Source organism: Ranitomeya variabilis, chromosome 2 (assembly GCF_051348905.1).
Source record: "Ranitomeya variabilis isolate aRanVar5 chromosome 2, aRanVar5.hap1, whole genome shotgun sequence".
Lineage (NCBI taxonomy): Eukaryota > Metazoa > Chordata > Amphibia > Anura > Dendrobatidae > Ranitomeya > Ranitomeya variabilis.
In genome coordinates this window covers 850,375,001-850,392,756 of record NC_135233.1, presented here as the reverse complement: position 1 = coordinate 850,392,756, position 17,756 = coordinate 850,375,001, and the positions used below count along the sequence as shown (strand labels likewise).

At 42.2% G+C, this 17,756-nt stretch overlaps 1 protein-coding gene across 1 annotated transcript in view; it reads right to left on the bottom strand.

The window, feature by feature from the left end:
- LOC143808017 (tenascin-X-like) overlaps positions 1–17,756 on the bottom strand; it is a 332,081-nt gene that overhangs the window by 256,260 nt on the left and 58,065 nt on the right. The window contains exons 12-13 of the mRNA XM_077290219.1: positions 8,984–9,241; positions 1,900–2,157 (exon numbers count right to left, since the gene is read on the bottom strand). Of these exons, the coding sequence (XP_077146334.1) occupies positions 1,900–2,157; positions 8,984–9,241 (516 nt within the window). The remainder of the gene's footprint in view (positions 1–1,899; positions 2,158–8,983; positions 9,242–17,756) is intronic.

Sequence of the window (17,756 nt, the reverse complement as noted above, 5' to 3'; positions counted from 1 at the left end):
GAAGTACAATACTTCACGAGAAAACAATGTCAGAATCACCAGGATCCGTTGAAGCATTCAAGAGTTATAAGCTCAAAAATGGACAGTGGTCAGAATTGTAAAAATTGGCCCTGTCCTTAACATGCAAACCATCCTTGGGGGTAAAGGGGTTAAATACCTTCACTAGAGTAGAGTGAGGCAGCACTTATTTGTGTGTTAATAGAAAAAGCAGCAAAAATTGTGCTGATATGAGTCTGTTTTTATTGCGATACAAATGCCTGTACACATGGTCTGGTAACAGTATTATAAAACTCAGAACAACAGTTAAAATTTGGTAATTTAGTTTCTTTTTATCACAAAGTTTAGAACACTTTTATTTCTATTTAGGGCAGCCATTTTTACAACAAAGGCAACAGTAATTGCTGCCATATTTGTTGTCACCTGAATTGGTTTGTCGCTAGTTTTGATCAACTAGCACTTTATAGGTAATAGAGGTTGTCCAAATTTTTTAAAAAATTATGCATAGTGTGGTGTCACAGCATTTATTCTTAGTTTTGCCATACATATATTGTAGGCCCAGGGACATGAGCTTTTGTTCATATGAATCTGAATGTTGATTCTTGTTGTAGACTGAATTGATGTGTGTGAGTTGTTGAAGGGTTGCTGTTTACCTATTGTATCTGTCCTTGCAGCTTATTGTTCAACTATCCTTGGGAAACAAAGGCACCATATAATTGAACAATCGATGTTTGTTGATATTTTGGTTACCCTTTGTATCAGTCCACGAAGCTGTTTGTTCTGCAAATATTGAAGGACTAACTATGTAGGTTATTTGAACACTCAAGTAATAAGAGATGACCTCCTCACACCTTCCCCTAATTCTATGGAAAAATGCCTGAATAAGAGCTGTGAACTGTAAAAGGAGGATCTGCCTCTGTTTTGAGAGCATCTGAATGACAGTAGCCAGTCACCATAGTTCCAACTGGAGAAATACAGATTTGACTATACAGGACATCAGCTTAAGGGACCACAGGACCAGCTGGAGGAATAGAAATCTGCTCCATTGACCATCACCGAACCATCAAAGACGTTTCCAGGGTGGGACAATCAGGTCATCTGGCCACATACCTCAATGGACTTTGTCAGTTTCCTAAGCCTGCGGCTACCTCCTCTCTGTGGGTGCCTGCCAAAAGCAGGGTGCCACTGGTTGGGGTAGTTGTCCCTGGAAGCCCCAAAAGACACAGATATTCTAATTCATGGCGAGTTAAGGGAAGGGTGAGACTATGATTTGCAACATTTTATGTACTTACTGGAACTGTAATAAATGTTGTCACCAGCTGGCGCTTGACACACATGCAATTGTCGTAGTATCTGCAGGAGCATAGACTGTGACTATAAACTATACTGGTGTGAGATACTAAAGCTGTGGGCGAGTCAAAAGATTGGAGACAGTGTGTATTGCCAGGTATGGGAGCAGTGGAACTACCTGACCTGGGCTGGACTGGGGGTATTACATTGTGGCCAACTAATTACAAATTGCTGTAAGACCATAGGAATAAAAAATAGTTGCATCTTTAACCTGCCAAGATTATTATTACAACCCACAATCTCAGATTTTCACATAAAGCTTATGGCAAAATTCTGGTTTAAAAAAAGGCGGATTTTTTTTATAACATAGCTATAGAAAAAGATGTAGACTGCACATTCACATAATATAAATTGAAGTATTTTAGTTATGCAAAATTTCAACAACTGACCACAAGTTTCTTTGTTATGATTTTCATCAGAATTTATAAGCTGTTCCAACTTTGATTATGACTTAAACCACCAGTTTAGTAGAATATGAAAACAGATCCATCTTATGTAAAAATCATTTGAAAATATATAAAATTTGAAAATCTGAATGTAAATAATACCCACTTGTATATACAGATATTTCTGTACTGTTTCCTCTGACTTTCTTCTCCCCAACAACAGCAGTGACCAGCAATGTGTAATAATTTCCCGGTGTCAGGCCTTCAATTGTATCAGAAGTTAAAGTCACAGTTTTATTGAAAGTTGGTTCTCCCAGAATCTGGATTTCATAAAAACTTGCATTTCCATCTGGCTTCTCCCAGCTCAGAGATATAGAAGTGGTGGTGATGATCCCAGTCATCAGGTTCTTCACTACTTCAGGTTCTAGTATGAAACAAAAATTATGTTCAATATTAGCTTCATATAGAACTTAGGCTGATAAGAGCATATTGCATATTTTGGGTTCAGTATTTCATAGGTCATGTAAGGTATAAATATCAAAAAAAGGCTACTGAAATAAAGGTTATTTTTAAATATAATAGTCATTTTTTTATTCTGGATTGAATGACATGCGCTCCTTGATATGTTCGATTCTGGTTTCCAGACCGGAACTAGCAGAGCAAGAATCACAACAAAAGACTAGCTGGCCCACATAGACATGAGCTTACAGGAGCAGGACAGGTAATAATATATTAGAAAACTGATAGGAAGAGTTAGGATATATGAAAGGGGGTTAAAGGAGTAGTGGTAAACCTCCTTCATGACCAAGCCCAAGTTTGAAACCTGACCAGTGTCATTTTACTCAATAATACTTCAACATATTCCACTATTTCAGAGATTGTTTTTTCAAAACACACCGCATTTTATGGTAGTAGGAACTTTAGGTTGATATATTTTCCATTTATTAGTGAAAATATCAGAATTTTGAGGAAATATTTAAAAATTTGCAATATTCAAACTTTAAATTTGTATATCATTAAACCAGTTAGTCATGCTGTACAAAATAATTAATAAATAAAATTTCACATATGTCTACTTTACATCTGCATAATTTTCAAACATCATTTTAACATGTTAGGATATTATAAGGGTTAAAAGTTTGACAGCAATTTTAACTTTTTTTTTTATTTACAAAACCTGTTTCTTTTGGGATGCTGATCATATTTAAATGGACTTTGAAGGGCCTATATATTGAAAACTCTTAAAACTTTAAAAGTGCCGTCAGGAAATTTGGTAACCCTTTAAGCAGTACACAGTAGAATGGAAAAATAAAAATGTTAAATTCTCCTCTAAAATGTTTTAGCCCCACATTTTTCACTTTTACAAAGAATACCATGAGAAAATGGACCTCACAATTTATTACCCATTTAATACCCCCCATGTGGTCAGGCATCTCTGTATGGACAAACAGCAGGGTCCAGAAGAGAAGGAGAACCATGTGAATTTTAGAGCACAAATTTGGTTGAAATAGACTGCGGTCACCATGTCGCATTTGCAGGGCCTCTAAAGTAGCTAAACAGCAGAACCCCCCAAAACTGACCACATTTTGGAAACTACACTCCTCAAGGATTTTATTTAGAGGTATAGTGAGCATTTTGAACCCATAGGTTCTACACAGAATTTGATAAAGTTGTCAATGTCATATTGAAAAATTGTAAGTTTTTTCACAAACATGTTACTTTAGCTCCAAATTCAAATAGTTCACTTTTGCTAGAGGTAAAACAAAAAAGAAGAGCCACGGTGTGTTACCAACTTTCCTCTGAGCTCGGTAAAACCCAACATGTAATTAAAAAGTACTGTAAGGATGTAAGGACACACGGCAGGGCTCAGAAGGGAAGAAGTGACGTTTGGTATTTGGAATGTAAATTTGGCTGGAATAGATTGCAGACACCATGTCTCATTTGCAGAGACCCTGAGGTACAAAAGCAGCATAAACCCCAACAATTGGAAACCAGAACAATCAAGGTGCTTAATAGAACGTTTAAAAATATGGATGTGAAAGCAAAAGTTATGTTTTTTTTTCCAGTTAAAATGTTGTTTTAGCCTCAAATTTGTAATTTTCACAATGGAGAAAATGGTCCCCTGATTTGTTACTAATTTTTTCCTGAATGTGATAATACCCCATATGTGGTAAAAACTGCTGTTTGGACACATGGCAGGGCTCGGAAAGAAAAGAGTGCTCTTTGATTTTTGGAGTGTAAATTTGTCTGGACTAGATTGTGCATGGCATGTCCTATTTGCAGAGCCCCTGACATATCAAAGCAGCAAAAACTCCCATAACTGACCCCATTTTGGAAACTAGAATCATCAAGCAATTCATGTGGGGTGTGTGGGGTCTTGCAGGCGTCCCCCTGCAGCAAAGCATCACTGCAGCTAGGCATCGAGAAGCTGCAGTTATTTCAATGGCAGTTAGTCACGGCAGGAGTCAGGACCCCACACTACGTATTTTGGGTATGTCTGCCCATTAAGCACTCCTTATTACTTGGGCCTAGATTTTCTTTTAACCCATCTGACCCATTCACCATGATTACATATGCCCTTACAGTGTTTGTTCTACTAATCCTCACTCTCCTTCGCTATCCCCAAACCCCAGCACCCCCTAACCAAATAATTATCTCCCCTTCCCACTTACCTCCCCACCTGACCTCCTCTGCTGACCTGCTCCTCAACCTCAGATCTCTCCTAATAAAACATAAAACAAGCCGGCCACTCTTCTTATCCCACCTGCTCTCCCTCTCTCTGCTTCTCCTCACTGCTGGGGACATATATCCCAATCCTGGATCCCAACAGCTCATACCTCCCATTACTACCCCCTCCTACCGCTCCCTATCTAACATGAACTACCTCAATCTTTCCAATGTAAAACCCATGCCCCTGACACCCTTCCCCCTGCTTCCTCTCTCTGGAGCACTCTAGAATGCCCGCTCCATCTGCAATAAGCTTCATGTGATTCATGACCTCTTTCTCTCTCGCAATCTTGCCTTCCTTGGCCTCATAGAAACATGGCTGACATCTTCCAATGCCGCCTCCCCTGCTGCGCTGTGTTATGGTGGCCTGAACTTCACCCACATGCCTCGCCCCGGCAACAGACATGGTGAAGGAGTGGGTCTTCTCCTTTCCACTAACTGCACCTTCAACCCAATCATACCTCTACCCTCCCTTATCCTCCCCTCTTTTAAAGTCCACTCGGTCCGCATCTACTCTCCCTCCAACCTCCAAGTGGCCATCATATACCGACCTTCAGGGCCAGCCATTGACCAATTCTCCACCTGGCTTCTTCTCTTTCTTTCCACTGACATTCCCACTATTATCATGGGTGACTTCAACATCCCCACTGATCTGATACCCTTCAATCAACAGCCTCCAAACTTCTGTCCCTTACTTCATCTTTTGGACTTACTCACAGCCACCCTTCACAGCCACCCACACAGATGGCCATACATTAGATCTGGTCTTCAACCAGCTCTTCTCTCTATCTAATGTCACCACCTCACCTCTCCCGCTATCAAACCACCATCTACTCACTTTCTCATCCATGTCTGCCTCACCTGTCACCCATGTCCAGTAACATGTGCACCCCCACAGAAACCTCGTACACCTAGACATCCACACTCTCTCTAACTCTATTCTACCACTGGCATCCATATGCTCACTCCACGACACAGACAGTGCCACTGCTTTCTATAATGCCACTCTTGCATCGGCTATTGACATGGTCGCCGCTCTCATTCATGGCAGAGTGTGACATATCAATAGACAACCCTGGCACAATAACATCACTAAATAGCTCCGGCAAGGTCCAGGGTTTCAGAGCGGCATTGGTAGAAAACAAATTCGCAAGATGATTTCACTGCATTCAAACAGGCAACGCTCGCTTTCAAATCTGCCCTCACCTCGGCTAAACATGCCTACTTCACAACCCTTTTATCTTCCCTATCCTGCAACCCCAAACAGTTATTCAAAATCTTTAATGCCCTCCTCTGCCCACCACTGCCCTTCCAACCCCCCTCATCTCTGATGAGGACTTTGCCACACACTTCAAAAATAAGATTGACCAAACAAGGCAAGTTTTATTGTTCAACCACCACAACTCCTTTGTGTATCAGACCAGTGCCCAAACCCCAAAACCTCCCTCTCCAACATTACTGAAGGGGTGCTTAATTGTCTCCTCTCCAAATCACGCCTCACCAATTGTGCACTAGATTCCATCCCATCCCACCTCCACCCCAACCTCACCACCACACTTATCCCATCCCTAACCCATCTCTTCAACCTATCACTAACTTCTAGTACCTTTCCTTCTGCTTTCAACCATTTCACAATCACGCCTATCCTTAAAAAGCCAACCCTCAACCCAACCACTATGTCCAGCTATCGCCCAATATCGCTTCTCCCATTTGCTTCCAAACTCCTGGAGCAGCATGTCCATGCTGAACTTTCTTCTCACCTCTCATAAAACTTGCTCTTTGACAATCGACAATCTGGTTTCCATCCCCATCATTCCACTGAGACTGCCCTGACCAAAATTACTAACGACCTACTTACAGCCAAAGCTAACGGTCAATACTCCATACTTCTATTTCTAGACCTGTCCTCTAATTTCGACACAGTTGACCACTGCCTCCTGCTGCACATCCTCTCCTCCTTTGGCATTAAAGACATCGCCCTATCCTGGATCTCCTCATACCTTTCCAATTGCACATTCAGCGTCTCCCACTCCCACACTACCTCCTCAGCCCACCCTCTTTCTGTTGGAGTCTCCCAAGGCTCTGTTCTAGGACCCTTACTCTTCTCAATCTATACACTTGACCTGGGACAACTCATAAAGTCCCATGGATTCCAGTACCACATGTATGCTAATGACACTCAGATCTACCTCTCTGACCCAGATATCACCTCTCTGCTGTCCAGAATCCCGGAGTGTCTGTCAGCCATATCCTCGTTCTTCTCTCGCCTTCCTCAAACTCAATGTGGACAAATCTGAACTCAGCATCTTTCCTCCATGTCACAGATCTTCCTATCACAATTAATGACATTACGCTTTCCCCCATACCGAAAGTCAGCTGCCTCGGAGTAACCCTTGACTCTGACCTGTCCTTCAAACCGCACATCCAAGCTCTTTCCTCCTCCTGTTGCTTCCAGCTCAAAAATATCTCCAGAATCCATCATTTCCTCAACCCTCAATCTACTAACATGCTTGTGCATGCCCTCATCATGTCCCGCCTCAACTACTGCAACATCCTTTTCTGTGGCCTCTGTGCTAACACTATCGCATGTCTCCAGTCCATCCTTAACTCTGCTGCCCGACTATTTCAGCTCTCTCCTAGCTACTCCTCTGCTTCTCCCCTCTGCAAATCTCATCACTGGCTCCCATTCCCTCAGCATATCCAGTTCAAATTACTAATACTGACCTACAAGGCCATCCATAACCAGTCTCCTCTATATATCTCTGAACTAATCTCCCGATATCATCCCTCACGTAATCTCCGGTCCTCCCAAGACCTACTTCCCTCCTCCACACTTATGCAGTTTAGCGATCACATTAATCCTTTTTTTATTGATAGATTGGCGCTCACAGCAATCCGGCATCAACAACCATACAGGTCTTCAATAGACCTCTAGTTGTCATGCCGACACATTGGTCCGATGGCCGGAAGCACTAGTCAAATGCTGCTGTCAGCGTATGACAGCGGCATTTAACTAGTTAATAGCGGCGGGTGGATCGCGATTCCACCCGCCGCTATTGCATACACATGTCAGGGTTGCAAAACAGCTGACATGTCCTGGCTTTGATGCGAGCTCACAGCCGAACCCCACATCAAAGCAGGGGATCTGACCTCGGACGTACTATCCCGTCTGAGGTCAGAGAGGGGTTAAAGTATGCCAAGCAAAATGGCTACATACTCTTCTCCCTCTACTAACCTACCTTTGCCTGACATTGCCATCTCCGTGTGCGGTTCCATCATTACTCCAAAGCAACATGCCCGCTGCCTTGGGGTCATCCTTGATTCCGAGCTTTCATTCACCCCCCACATCTGATCATTGGCTCGCTCTTCTTATCTGCATCTCAAAAACATTTCTAGAATTCGCCCTTTTCTTACTTTCGACTCTGCAAAAACTCTTACTGTCTCACTTATTCATTCTCGTCTGGACTATTGTAACTCTCTACTAATCAGCCTCCCTCTTACCAAACTCTCCCCGCTCCAATCTGTCCTGAATGCTGCTGCCAGGATCATATTCCTCCCCAACCGTTACACCGATGCCTCTACCTTGCGCCAGTCATTACACTGGCTACCCATCCACTCCAGAATCCAGTACAAAACTACTACCCTCATCCACAAAGCACTCCATGGCTCAGCACCACCCTACATCTCCTCTCTGGTCTCAGTCTACCACCCTACCCGTGCCCTCCGCTCCGCTAATGACCTCAGGTTAGCAGCCTCAATAATCAGAACCTCCCATTCCTGTCTCCAAGACTTCACACGTGCTGCGCCGATTCTTTGGAATGCACTACCCAGGTTAATACGATTAATCCCCAATCCCCACAGTTTTAAGCGTGCCCTAAAAACGCATTTGTTCAGACTGGCCCACCGCCTCAACGCATTAACCTAACTATCCCTGTGTGGTATAAAGAAAAAAAAAAAACATAATCAGGTTCCTCGCATCATGTTCTCATACACTTTATGCAGTTAATAGCCCTCTGTGTCTGTACTGCTACATACTTAGGCTGTTAACTGGTTCATGCAGCTTTACATGAACACCCGAGCCTTACACTATGGCTGGTCCAAATAACTAAAGCAATTGTTTACCATCCACCTCTCGTGTCTCCCCTTTTCCTCATAGGTTGTAAGCTTGCGAGCAGGGCCCTCATTCCTACTGGTATCTGTTTTGAACTGTGATTTCTGTTATGCTGTAATGTCTATTGTCTGTACAAGTCCCCTCTATGAGTTGTAAATTGCTGCGGAATATGTTGGCGCTATATAAATAAAAATTATTATTATTATTATTATTATTATATAACTTTTGCAAAGATGGCAGCTACAATAAACAGGAATCTGTTATGGTCTTTGTAATCAAAGGAAACAAAATGTTTGAACTTTGATTAGGAGTTAAACTTCTTATTTAGTAGCACATGGAAACTGATCTGTGTTATGTAAAAATAATTTGAAAATGTATTAAATATGAAAATCTGAATGTACGAAATACCCACTTGTATTAAAAGATATCTCAAAACTGGTTCCTGTCACAACATTCTCCACAACAACAGTAGTGACAAGCAATGTGTAATAATTCCCCGGAGTCAGGTCTTCAATTGTATCAGAAATTGAAGTCACAGTTTTATTGAAAGTTGGTTCTCCCAGAATCTGGATTTCATAAGAACTTGCATTTCCATCTGGTTTCTCCCAGGTCAGAAATAAAGAATTGGTGGTGATGAGCTCAGCCATGAGGTTTTTCACTATTTGAGGTTCTATTATGAAACAGAAAATATTTAAATTATGATGAAAACTAATGTTATACAGAATTTAAACTAAAAAGAGTACATAGTACAAGCCATCAGACAATCAATCACAGGTTAAAGGCCCTTCATTGGCTAACATATACTAAAAACTTGAAAAAAAAAGTTTTAAAAATGTAAATAAAATAAATCATCCCTTTTGCCTTATTTAAGTTAAAGATATAAAATATATATAAAAAAACATATTTAGTATTGCCAATTACCACACTTAAAAGTCTGATCTATCAAAATAAAAAAAATGAAATGAACTAACTTATTTGGTAAACGAAATAAAGAAAAAAATAAATACAAACCGGCAGTTTTTTGCCTAGTACAAATCCACCAAAAACTGCAATAAGAATCAATTATAAAAGTATAGCTTTAACAGAATGATGACAATTATAAAAAATGTCACCCTGCCCTGCAAAAAAACAAGCCAAACAAGCCATTATACAGCTCAATTCACAGGAAAATACAGTGGGTACGGAAAGTATTCAGACCCCTTTAAATTTTTCACTCTTTGTTTCATTGCAGCCATTTGGTAAATTCAAAAAAGTTCCTTTTTTCACATTAATGTACACTCTGGCTCCCATCTTGACTGAAAAAAACCCAGAAACGTAGACATTTTTGAAAATTCAATACAAAAGAAAAACTGAAATATCACATTGTCATAAGTATTCAACACCTTTGCTAAGACTCTCTTATTTAAGTTACATGCTGTCCATTTCCTTGTGATCCTCTTTGAGATGGTTCTACTCCTTCATTGGAGTCCAGCTGTATTTAATTAAAATGATAGGACTTGATTTGGAAAGGCACACACCTGTCTATATAGGACCTCACAGCTCACAGTGCACAGACCAAATGAAAATCATGAGGTCAAAGGAACTGGCCAAGGAGCTCAGAGACAGAATTGTGGCAAGGCACAGATCTGGCCAAGGTTACAACAGCATTTCTGCAGTACTAAAGGATCCTAAGAGCACAGTGGCCTCCATAATCCTTAAATGGAAGACATTCTGGACCACCAGCAGTCTTCCTAGACCTGGCCGTCCAGCCAAACTGAGAAATCGTGGGAGTAGAGCCTTGGTGAGAGAGGTAAAGAAGAACCCTAAGATCACTGTGGCTGAGCTCCAGAGATGTAGTATGGAGATGGGAGAAAGTTCCACAAAGTCAACTATCAATGCAGCCCTCCACCAGTTGGGCCTTTATGGCAGAGTGGCCCAACAGAAGCCTCTCCTCAGTGCAAGACATATGAAAGCCCGCACAGAGTTTGCTAAGAAACATATGAAGGACTCCCATACTGTGAGAAATAAGATTCTCTGGTCTGATGAGATGAAGATAGACCCTTTTGGTGATAATTCTAAGCAGTATGTGTGGAGAAAACCAGGCACTGCTCATCACCTGCCCAATACAATCCCAAGAGTGAAACATGGTGTTGGCAGCATCATGCTATGGGGGTGTTTTTCAGCTGCAGGAATAGGACGACTGGTTGCGATTGTTCACCTTCCAACAAGACAATGACCCTAAGCACACAGCTAAAATAACTAAGTAGTGGCTTCAGAACAATTCTGTGACCATTCTTGACTGGCGCAGCCAGAGCCCTGACCTAAACCCAATTGGGCATCTCTGGAGAGACCTGAAAATGGCTGTCCACCAACATTCACCATCTAACCTGACAGAACTGGAGAGGATCTGCAAGGAAGAATGCAGAGAATCCCCAAATCTAGGTGTGAAAAAACTTGCAGCATCATTCCCAAGAAGACTCAGCTGTACTACTTGCTGTCCTAGATCGATAATGAGTGCAAAACTGTAAAGCGCTGCGGAATATGTTAGCGCCCTATAAAACTAAAGACTATCATTATTATTATTATTATTATTATTATTATTATTATTAAAAGGGTGTTTCTACTATTTATGACCATGTGATATTTAAGTTTTTCTTTTTTTAATCAATTTTCAAAAATTACTACATTTCTGTTTTTTTCAGTCAAGATTAGTGATGGGTGAGCACTACAATGCTCGGGGGCTCGTTGCTCGGGTCGAGCAAATTGGAATACTTGGGTACTCGACCAAGCAACGAGCCCAATGTAAGTCTATGGGAAACTCGAGCATTTTTGCCGCGATCCCCCTGGGGGTCTTTTAGGGTTTAAAAAAAAAACATCTGAAATCAATGGGAACATCATGGGGAAGCCCTCTGGAAGCATTTCTGACTCCCAAGTCACTGCTGTGAGCAATTTTGTCAGAATTTTATGCCATTTTTCTGGGCACACAATAAAACATACCAAAAACGAAACCAAAATTGATTATCCTTGGAAATATGTTAAGGAACATCCTTTCCAGGGTAATGATAATAATAATTTGCATGTAAGGCAAAATAAATAACCCCCAAAAAATGTTCCTCCAACATTTGGGCTATGTTCACAAGTAGCGTTTTTGATGCATTTTTCAACTTTAGCATTGCTTTCAACCAAGACAAATGCCTTCACTGGGAAATGTCATTTTAACATTTTACAACCTTAGCTGGCCATGTGGTGTGTGACACATCATCAGACACATCCTGTTTCATTTATGAAGGAGGGACTGTTAAAGGAGGAGGGCAATCAGGCGGACTTTAATTTTCTTTAAGGGACATCGGTTGGTCGTCACTATTCTTAGAGAGACATCAGCCGGCTATGCTTTGTTGTTCCCATTATTAAACAGTGTGCCTCCTATGCTGTTATTACCTATGCATTGAATGCAAGGCCTGCCCCAAATTAGGAGGCACCCCAATAACCCATTGAACAAACATCCTGGATGGCCACATGAACCCAAAAAGTTTGCATTCATATTTATTTCGTACTGCCATACTGTTAGCCTATGCATTGAATGCAAGGCCTGCCCTGCCCCAAAGTTACAAGCACTCCAATAACCCTCTGAAACAACGTACTGGATGGCCACATGAAACCAAAGTTCCCATTATTATGATTTTTTTTAACTCCCAGAAAGTTTGACCATGACGTGAATGCAAGGCCTGCTCAAAATTTGGACGCACCCCAATAACCTAAAAAACAGACATTCTGTATGCCCACATGAAACCAAAGTTCCCATTATTATGTTTTTTTTAACTACCAGAAAGATTGCATTTGAAGTGAATGCAATGCCTTCCTCAAAGTTTAGCGTACCCCAAAAACCGTTTCAACCAACGTACTGGATGGCCACATGAAACCAAATTTCCCATTATTATTAATTTGGTACTCCAATACTGTTTACCTATGCATTTAATGCAAGGCCTGACCTGCCCCAAAGTTACAAGCACCCCAATAACCCTTTGAAACAACGTACTGGATGGCCACTCGAAACTAAAGTTCCCATTATTATGATTTTTTTTACTCCCAGAAAGTTTGACCATGACGTGAATGCAAGGCCTGCTCAAAATTTGGATGCACCCCAATAACCTAAAAAACAGACATTCTGTATGCCCACATGAAACCAAAGTTCCCATTATTATGATTTTTTTTTACTCCCAGAAAGTTTGCCCATGAAGTGAATGCAAGACCTGTTCAAAATTTGGACCCACCCCAATAATCTAAAAAACAGACGTCCTGTATGTCCACATGAAACCAAAGTTCCCATTATGTTTTTTTTTTCTACCAGAAAGTTTGCCCATGAAGTGAATGCATGGCCTGCTCAAAATTTGGATGCACCTCAATATCCCTTGGAAGAGACGTGGAGGAGGGCCTCCTAAAAATCTTTTCCCAATTTAAAGAAACGGGTCTCCTATACTTGTAATGCCCATGCACTATGTGCATGGTCTGACAAACAATTCCCCCTGGGGGGTACACGTTAACATACTGTGTAAACTTTTTTTATGGGCATCTTAAACACCCTTAAAAACAATAACGTGGCTGTTGCATCACGAAACATGTTCACCCTGGTAATCTAGTGGTGGTGTCTGAAGAGAAGTAAAGGATGGCCTCCTAAAAATGTTTTCCCAATTTAAAGGAGCGTGTCTCCTATACTTTTAAATGCCTATACACTAAGTGTATGGGCTGAAAAATATTTCCCCCTGGGGGTACACATCAACATACTGTGTAAGCTTTTTTTTTATGGGCATCATAAACACCCTTGAAAATAATAACATGGCTGTTGCATCACGGAACACGTTCACCCTGGTGATCTAGTGTTGGTGTCTGAAGAGTCTGAACTGAATACCGATGGCCTTGTTGATGCTGGTAGTCAACAACTGCCCTATTCTGCTCACAAATCCTTTCCAACAAATGCACTGTAGAATTCCAACGCATGCAAACATCACATAACAGTCATGAGCCGGAAGCTGCAAACACTGCTGAAGCACATCAAGGGCAGCGGAAGCTGTAGCTGACTTTCTAAAATGGGCACACAGGCGGTGTACTTTCCCAAGCAGATCTGGCAGCTCTGGGTAGCTTTTGAGAAACTGTTGAACAATGAGGTTAAGCACATGGGCCAGGCATGGTACATGTGTGAGCTCGCCTCCCCTTAGAGCTGCCACCAGGTTCCGGCCATTGTCACACATGACCATGCCTGGCTGTAGGTTCAGCTGTGTCAGCCACAGATCTGCCTGCTCTTTCAGAACTGTCCACAACTCTTCAACATTGTGCCTTTTGTCACCAAAGCATATTAGCTTCAGCACAGCCTGTTGCCACTTGGCTGAGGCAGTACTGCAGTGCTTCCAGCTTGTGACTGATGTGGTCATTTTGGAGATGGAGGCTGAAGAGGAGGAGGTGCAGGAGCTGTAGACTGTGGGGGCAACACTGGTTGACGTAGGGCCCACAATCCTTCGCATAAGGAGGATGTGTTCAATCCCAAGGTCCGACTGGGTACCGGCTTCCACTATGTTAACCCAGTGTGCCATCAGCGAGATATACCATCCCTGCCCACAAGCACTTGTCCACATTTCCGTGGTTAGGTGTACTTTCCCAGTAACAGCATTGTTGAGGACATGGCTAATGTTGTGGGACACATGCTTGTGTAATGCGGGGATGGCCCACCAGGAAAAATAGTGGCGGCTATGGACCTTGGGACAGCCACCACCATCAGGTTGTGGAAAGCTTCCATCTCCACAAGCATAAAAGGCAACATTTTGAGAGCAAGCAGAGGAGAAATGTGTGAATTTAGTAAGGCGGCCGGTGGGGCTTTGGCAGCGTATTTCTGCTTGCGTTCCAAGGACTGGGGTATGGACAACTGAACGCTGCACTGGAACAAGGATGTGGACGTGCTTGATAATGGTGCTAGTTGAGTGTGTGCAATGACAGGTGCAGGGCAGGAGGCATCTTCGCAGGCACCATGGACAGGGGATTGGCTTCCATGCACAACAGTCGAAGAAGCAGTGGTGTCACCCGCAGACTGTTCCTGGACCCTGGTTTTCAGCCCACAAAGTCAGGTGCTTTGCTGCCATGTGCCTGATCATGCTGGTGGTGGTCAGGCTGGTAGTTTTGCTAGCCCTGCTGATGCAGGCATGGCAGGTGGTGCAAATGGCCTGTTTGGGGTTATCGGCTGAGCCTTCTAAAAACAACCAGACTGGGGAAGACTTAACACTTATACTGGCAAATTCTGTCGTGTTGGTATTATATGGAACAGTTGCCCATCTATTGTCTGCATCCACCACACAGCTTCTTCATGAGTGATGGGGTGCTACACCTTCCTTACCCTGTGTGCTATTGTCCTTGCTCTGCATGTCCTCCTGCCAGCTTGGGTCAGTTACTATATTATCCACAACCTCCTCTTCCACTTCCACACCCTGGTCCTCCTCCTGACTTTCTGGTAATGGTGTCTCATCATCGTCCACCTCTTGTGACACAATCCCACCCATCTTGTGAACGCGGCTGCTCAAATATTTGGGCATCGCTACATGTGATCTCCTGTTGCCCCGCTTCAAGTGCAGCGAGAGAGAGGTTCGAATCTCTAAATGGAAAAGTGAACAACTCTATGGAGTGTTCAAGTGTGGGATCAGTTGTCTCTGGGCACTCTGCATGGTGGAAGGAAGGAGGATCAGGGTGAGGAATATGCGGTCCAGACTCACGGCTACTGAGATTGGAATGTGTGGAAGACAGGGTGGTGGTGATGGCAGTGACTGGAGGCACTGCTCTGGGTTTAATAGTGGTTTGCTGCTGCGGTCCCCTATAAATTGTTACAGGAAGGTTGAGAGAGAAGATGTGGGTGTTTGTTGTGGCCCAATTTCAGCTTGCCCACGTTCTCGGCCTCACCCTATGCATGCAAAATCACCATCTCATCTAATTCCCCATCTTTTGGTATGCGCCTTGCCCATTTTAAATGGACTACAGTATTTTGTACGTTCACTAAAAATGACTGACTTTGGAGCAAACTTATTTGTGATCCATGTGAGGGAAAACCACTGTTTAAAATATCTGGCCTGTAGGTAACACCTTTTTTTGTAAGCGTACTGGTGTCAATAACTAGACTAAGACACAGCAAAAACAGTTCAATTGAGCCCAAAAAATGCCCCAATTTTTAACCCACAGATACGTGAGGCCTGTGATGGAGATCCCCCACTATTAATTATCTGGCCTGGATCTTTTTTTAACAGCAAAATTCTGTCAATAACTATGCTAAGACACAGCAGCAACAGTGCAATTGAGGCCAGAAAACGCCACAATTTTTAGCTCACAGATAGGTGAGGCTTGTGACGGAGATCCCCAACTTTTAATTATCTGACCTGGATTTTTTTAACAGCAAAATTGTGTCAATAACTAGGTTAAGGCACAGCAAACAAATTTCAATGGAGCACAAAAAACGCCCCAAATTTTAGGACCCAGATAGGTGAGGTGTGTGATGGAGATACTAGACTTTATATTATCTGGCCTGTATTTTTTTTACCGCAAAATTGTGTCACTAAGCAGGCTAAGTTACAGCCAAAAATATTCAATGGAGCCCTGAAATGGCACAATTTTGAGCACAATGATAGGCAATCCAAACACGTGTAAAATATCTGTCCTGTACGTAAAGATTTTTTTTAAGCCAACTGGTGTCAAGAACATGTAAAAGACACTCCAAAATTTTTTTTACAGTACCACAAAAATGGCAGAATTTTATGCAAATTCAGATATGATCGCTGTGACGGCCAAACTCCTATTTAAAATAGTTGGATTTTAACGCTGTACTCTGGAAAGGATGTGGCTGTATTCTGCAGTGCCAACAAGCAAATGGATAAAAAAAATGTGTGCTCTGGATTGCTTTTAAATAAAATAATCTACCTATCACTGATATAAATATATCCCATAATTATAACAAAAGAAAACACCAGCGCTACCAGTAGAAAAGATGCCTTTTGCTGCTGGTATCAAAACAGCCAGATGCCAGGGCTGTCATTATAAATAAATCATAAAGATAAAACAGGATGATACCGCGCTAAAGGGATATAACTTGGCTGAGAAATCTATATACAAATGAGTGGAGTATATAAAAGTTACCCCTATTAATAAACTCCCCGCTGAGTACCTGCTACATATGATGGAAGAATGGAAGGGTGAGTGCACTATGGTAAATAATAAGCTGAGCACAACGTGGTACAAAAGAAAATCAGGATCTTGCAGACAGTATCCTGTATAGACTCAAAGAGAGGGAGAAAGAAATATTAAATAAGAAAATAAGGAAATTTCAGAGGGATAATGTACCAGAGGAGTACTATCTCAACCACCCGACAGCAATTAGGCCCGCTGACATATCCACTAACATTGCACGTCAAAAATCTGACGAGTTAATTGTAGTGGACAAGTACAACCTTACGCCCAATCAAAGTGAGACTGACATCTCACTGGTATTTTCAACATACGCTGAGTCAAACTCAACCCAGTATACACCAGTGTCAGTCCGCAATAGAGAGAATACTAGATCCCCTATCATCCCCATTCACAATGGGGAAAGTCCTTTAAAAACTCCTACTAATTGTGGTGTATCCTTCCATTATCCTTCCTTCCGTCCGCATAATGATTTTAGTTCACGGCCAAATACCCCCATACCAACTGCAAATAGGTTTTCTGTACTCTCATCACCATGCAGGGATGAGGAATCCACATATGTACAGGATGATCTAACCCCCTCTACTAATAGACCAGGTACATCCACGCAAAGAAGACCCCTGAATACTGGCGTAGGAGGAAGACATAAAGCCATTATAGGAACAAAGTCGGCCACTATTCTACCTCCCAGGAAACAACACTAAAACTAACACATCTAATAGAAACAAAGTAGGTGGGCCCCCCCATATCAGCATTAGGACCCAGGTCGCGCCGTCCCATCAATCAGGATTTTTTCCGGGCAAGACCTATAAAACCAAAAGAGGTAGGAGGGAGAGGAAACTCCCCAAAACGCAAGTAACAACTAATACAAATCTAACCTCCACCAATCCTCAGAGAATTTTTAATCTAAGCTCCCACCAGCCACCAACTAATGGTCAATGAAATCTCGCTCTTCCGAAGAGGACTAAAATATGCACCATCATCTGTAGGCCGCCCAT